The following is a 5,758-nucleotide window of genomic DNA, read 5'->3' as shown; positions in this document are numbered from 1 at the left end:
TAATTAAGAATATACTTGGACTGAGTGAGAGAGACAGACAGATAATAAAGGTGTAATAAACAGACTATTGAAAGGGAACAATGTCCACGTCTATATCATTTGCAAGTCAAAGTTCACCTCAAGCCATAAACAGTTCTAGAGCATGTATTAGACGCCTTGAAAACCAACATTTCACAGTAACATAGTTGTCATTGTCTGTATTGTTGAACAATAGGCTTCTTTTTATCCAGAAGACATAATATTTCCGGAACTTTGATTTGAGAAAATCTAAAATAAAGGTGTGAAACATGACTCAAGGTTTAACAACCCTGCAAGAGTGGAAATGTCTTGAGGAAGAATATCAACAAATTCAGGTAAGATTTCAGATCCTGCTCTAATATGTAGTAATTACACCTCGCTATTACCACAGTGCTTTATAACCAAATAATATATATATAATATATCAATCATGAACAATATTGTTGATTGATCTGATGATCAATTGTTTTACCAGGAGACCCACCGGTTGTACTTGCAAAAACTAGATGAGGTCTCCAAGCTGCAGAACAGTTGCTCTTCTTCTATTGCCGGCCAGCGCCAAAGACTTAAGGAAATGTCTCAGTTAATGAAGAGGTGAGTTATTAATCCCAAGCACTGACACACAATGGCAAAATGTGTTATATCCTTCAATCAAAATGCATTCACCAACAGAGGACTTGAATAATTTGTATTGTGTGTGTGTGTGTGTGTTTAGTTTGTTCACACATAATGATGACCAAGTTATTTCACGAACTTACAAGGTAATCACTTAGCAAATATGTCAATGATAGAGAACAATATGCTTTTTCTAAAGGCTTGAATTCATTATGTGCAAATAAACAAAAACACACACGCACACACATTCTCTCTCTCTCTCTCTCTTCCTCTCTCTCTCTCTTTCTCTCTCTCTCCCTCTCCCTCTCCCTCCCTCTCTGCCTGTCTGCCTGCCTGCCTGCCTGTCTGTCTGTCTGTCTGTATCTATTTAAAGCACATGGTCACCATCACACAGAGAAAGGTTTCCTCCGTCCTTTCCCAGGCCCTCCACTAAAATCCTTTATCAAACAGATGCAGTAAAGGACTGACTGAGGAGGAGGTCAAAACCTTCGATGGAATCAAGCAGCACATCACGGCAAGACCCAACATTTTCTTTGAAATGGAGGCTTTCCTTCCAAAGAAAAATGGGTATGAATGTCACAACATTTCACATTCTCTTCCTCCTATATCATCAGTGTCAGTTATGCTTTTTACAGCTGTCCAAAGACCTTTGAAGAAGTTGTTTGCTGTTGTCTTTTCCTTATATTTATATTATATCTACGTATTGATATTCTCTATCTGTTTTAGTTCTTGAATTTGATGGAGGTGGCATGACATGCTTGACATGCTTTGCTCATTCATATGTCACATATTGCAGACTGTATCTCAATCTGGTCCTTGGGAATATAAATGTAACTCTTCTGAGTAAGCAGTCAAAGTAAGTAGCTATCACTTTTGCATAGATTGGCATTCTCATCTCTAATACTGAAATATACTGTACTCCTGAATTTCAAATGTGCCCACACTATTTCTAAATTATGATTTAAGGGTTTATACAACTTTATAAAAAGGTTGTTAGTCATCCTTATCCAAAGTAACAATGACCTCATCAGATGGAGCTGGTTACATGCTTACAGTATAATTTGCATTGTAGTAGGAGAGCATCATCATTATTTGCGTAATATTTTACCAATTACTGGAGGGTGTAGGAAGAGATGTTAGAGGAGAAGTTATAATTCAAATAATTGGAGCTATGGGGTGTGTAGTAAGTCATGTAGACCTAGGATCTAAACAAAATGTCTCCCTTTTTCAGATTTGCCTACAAAGATGAATATGAGAAATTCAAGCTGTACATCACAGTGTTACTACTTCTGTTCTCCTTCATATGCTATTTCTTTGTGAGTTACAGGTAAGCTCCAGTAGGTATAATATAGATAGGATAGGTCTAGAATCTCAACACCATGACTTCACACCAACAGCTTATTCATCCTCAAAAGCATGAGCTTGTTCATATCTACTGTCTCAGTCAGTAATCTTTATGTTCCTTGTCTGTAGATTTGTTGACGCACTCCTAAACTTCTTGTTGGTGTGGTACTACTGCACCCTGACCATCCGAGAGAGCATCCTCATCAACAATGGATCCAGGTCAGTTTGTACTCTACACCACACCTAATCATCAGACATAATCATTCATTATTACCAAGCAAATCTGTACATTATTTTGGCAAGACGATGACTATTACAATATGTTACCCTCCACTCATATCTGTTTCTCATAGATTTACTTTGGGAGTTTTCACACATTAGGAATTAACCCACTTTACTTTTTACTTTTTACTTTTACTATTTATACTGCAATTGTGTCATGTCCATTGTCTTATGTGTCTCCAACAATCGTCACTGTCCAACGGTCTCACTTATTTTGTACTATGTCAGTTATTGTCTTGTCCTTATTTCATTGCACTACTGCGTATTTGTATTATTTGTATTCTTTGTATTCTTTGTATTTTGTATGCTGCATTGTCATGGAACCAAGCCAAAGAATTTTACTCCCTGCACTCGTGTATGAGACGTAACAAATAAACTTGAAACTAAAGAGACAGTTGAATCTTTAGACTGCTCTTCTTGACTTAAATTTGGTCAGGAGTTTCACTCTCATCTATTAAAGTGCGCTCTAGCTTTGCAAATAGCTGTGTCAAAAAGACAACTCCTGTCTAATAGCATTGTCAGAATTCTCTTTAGTAACCTTCACCTGTAGAGTTAAAATAAACCTTTGCCTTCATCTGATATATTGCAGGCCGACACAGTTTCACAGATTAATTTCTGGTTGAGTAGCTCTTGTCGTCTACAATTATGTCTAGGATCTTTTCTCATTTCTTCATAATTGTGTTTATATATTTTGTTTCAGGATCAAAGGCTGGTGGGTTTTTCACCATTACATATCTGCCTTTCTGTCAGGAGTCATGCTGACATGGTGAGAACCACCAATACTTGACCACATGGGTCCATTGTCCATAGTTCCAGTTTCAGATATTATGCTTGCAAATGTAGTTTTAAATCTATCGGAAGAAAGTTTACATTTTTCTATTGGAAGACAGTTTAACCCTTCTGTAAATGTCTTTGTACTTGAAGGAATCAAACAGGTCCCAATGATGGTATCCAACCAGCAATTATTTATACGTATATTGCTAGCCTGGAAAGTTAAATTCCATTAAACAATCATTCTCCATTGTCTCTTAGGCCTGATGGAAGTCTTTACCAGAGTTTCAGGAACCAATTCCTCGCCTTCTCCATGTATCAAAGTAAGGTCAACACATAATATACATCTACAGTAAAATCAAGAGTTTTACAGTTCCCAACCCCAAGTGTGTGTGTGTGTGTGTGTGTGTGTGTGTGTGTGTGTGTGTGTGTGTGTGTGTGTGTGTGTGTGTGTGTTCCATGGCAACACAGGCTTGGTTCACTGTCTGCAGTACTACTATCAGAGTGGCTGTCTGTATAGACTAAGATCCCTAGGAGAAAGACACAACATGGACCTGACTGTGGGTGAGACACACTGTAATAATGGGATGCATGTTGGGTAAAGCCTATTATGTAGAAAGATTGATTGAAAAGTATTCTGTGTCTATTTATATCCTTTAGAGGGATTTCAGTCCTGGATGTGGCGAGGACTGACTTTTCTTCTGCCCTTCCTGTTTTTTGGTCATGTGAGTATGTGATTAATGTGAATCATCTCAGCTCAGCATGTACAGAGGTGGTTGTGTGGAGAGAATGCTGAGTCACAGCTGGGTCAACTTTGTTGTTGCATAGATCGCTTTGTCACATAAATTCAGCTGAAGTCTGTCATATTATATTGTGTTGACCAGGTATGACTACTTCCTGATTGTATTTGTATTTGTGTGTGTGTGTGTGTGAGAGAGAGAGAGAGAGAGAGAGAGAGAGAGAGAGAGAGTGGGTGTAAACAAGAAAGCAAGAGAATAAGTCTTAATGTTTTCTGTTGCAGTTCTGGCAACTCTACAATGGACTCTCTCTGTTCAGGATGGTTCATCTCCCAGACTGTAGAGAGTGGCAGGTCAGTATGCCCTAGTCCTGTGTTGCATACAAAGACATACTCTTATCCCCAGACACCCCCTGCTGTGATTCCCTTAATAATTATGGAGAGATGTGATCCTCTTGATAACTTAAAGACGTTAATGATGTGTTACCCTCCTTGATAATAGTCTTTCACATTTGTAGATTAAATCCAGCTCAAATGTGTATCCTTTCTTTTTGTCATGCTACTTACACCATCATTTCTACACTGTCATTGCAGGTTTCCATGTGTGGTATTTCCTTCCTTATTCTGTTTATGGGTAATTTCTTCACCACTGTTGCAGTAGTTCGCCAGAAGCTCAAGAGCAAGAGCCAGACAAAGCCCAAGAATCAATGATGTGGAGAGGAAGCACATTAACTAATTCAGCTGGTTCTTTTCATAGCAGTTTCTGCTGAACATTCTCTTATTATGGCTCATTTGCCAGTGTTAGTATAAAAGATAATATACTGCATATGACGATCCCCTTTAATGTTTTTTTTTTTTTGCATTATCATCGTATCTATAGTATGTGTCTTTAAACTCCTTAACTCCAAATGCTTTAATTTGATGTCTTGAAAGTGGAATGACTTCAGTATAGATTTCTGAATGGAATAGTTTTTAAATTTTGGTGATAGGTGTTGAAGGACATTTGCAACTCAGTACAATAATAGCACAACTCTTGTAATTTGTTAAACTGTTTTAAAAAAAAAATTTTTAAATAATTAAAAATTTAATCAATAAACAATACCAAAGTGTAAGATTATCTTTTAACTCTCTGGCCTCTTACATCTTTTATGATTTCTAACACATTATGAAAATGTGTGTGCAGTCAGAAACATGTGATCAGTAATTCAAGATACAAAGGTTAACACGGTCAGTCATTCTACATTCAGAGTAAAATAGATAGATATAGATAGATATAGATGAAAGTACACAAATGCACACACATATGAATACAAATACTGTGTGTTTATTGAAAAAGATACATCTTAAATCTTATATAGGCTATCATATCTTCTATCCTACACGTTCCTCAACACTGCCTGTTTGATATCATGTTTACATGGATAAACATGCATACATTTACCTATTAGAAAATCATACTCTACTTACACATGATAAAACATTAAGTAAAAGACAAAGTAGGCCTACAACTCCTGTGCTATCTATGTCCTTGGTACTATCAACACAAACACTAACCCCTTTTAGTCTGTGAGTATACCTTCAAATGACTGAAGGTAACTTGGTTTCAAGGACATGATGACAATTTGTTCTATTGAGTGGATTACATAACCTTGACCCCTGATCTGCTGCACTTTCACTGTTACACGTGCACAACGTCATTAGGTAATGGCTTTTTGGATTAGTCCATTTCTTAAAATGTGTGTCTAAAAAAATAGGAAAGCCGAAATAGGAAAGCCGTTTTGAATAGGAAAATAATCTGAATCAATTTAATTGTAATATATATTGAGAGTATTCGTCTATTTAGGCGCTCAGTACAACTGAACGCATCTTGTCTAAGGATAGTAAGTAATGTTATTAAGTAAATCAGTACTACCCCTTGTAATAACTGGATTGGTTTAGTCATTCAAGGTGACGACATGACGTAAAGTTTCCGCATTGTGCTAGCTACATACA

At 36.9% G+C, this 5,758-nt stretch overlaps 1 protein-coding gene across 1 annotated transcript; it reads left to right on the top strand.

The window, feature by feature from the left end:
- Window positions 1–287: 287 nt before the first annotated feature.
- On the top strand, window positions 288–4,477 carry LOC310822648 (transmembrane protein 120A-A-like; the record flags this gene model as incomplete). Its single annotated transcript, XM_083695074.1, has 12 exons — window positions 288–353; window positions 494–612; window positions 1,084–1,200; window positions 1,430–1,489; window positions 1,865–1,960; window positions 2,107–2,196; window positions 2,960–3,025; window positions 3,292–3,353; window positions 3,502–3,594; window positions 3,691–3,755; window positions 4,052–4,120; window positions 4,361–4,477. The coding sequence occupies 12 exons, from the start codon at window positions 288–290 to the stop codon at window positions 4,475–4,477; spliced, it is 1,020 nt and encodes a 339-aa protein (XP_083551200.1).
- Between the last annotated feature and the right edge of the window lie 1,281 nt (window positions 4,478–5,758).

The sequence above is a fragment of the Argentina silus genome, assembly GCF_951799395.1.
Source record: "Argentina silus genome assembly, chromosome: X".
NCBI classification, from domain to species: domain Eukaryota; kingdom Metazoa; phylum Chordata; class Actinopteri; order Argentiniformes; family Argentinidae; genus Argentina; species Argentina silus.
Note: the sequence above shows the minus strand (reverse complement) of the source record. Positions and strands in the feature narration are given on the sequence as shown.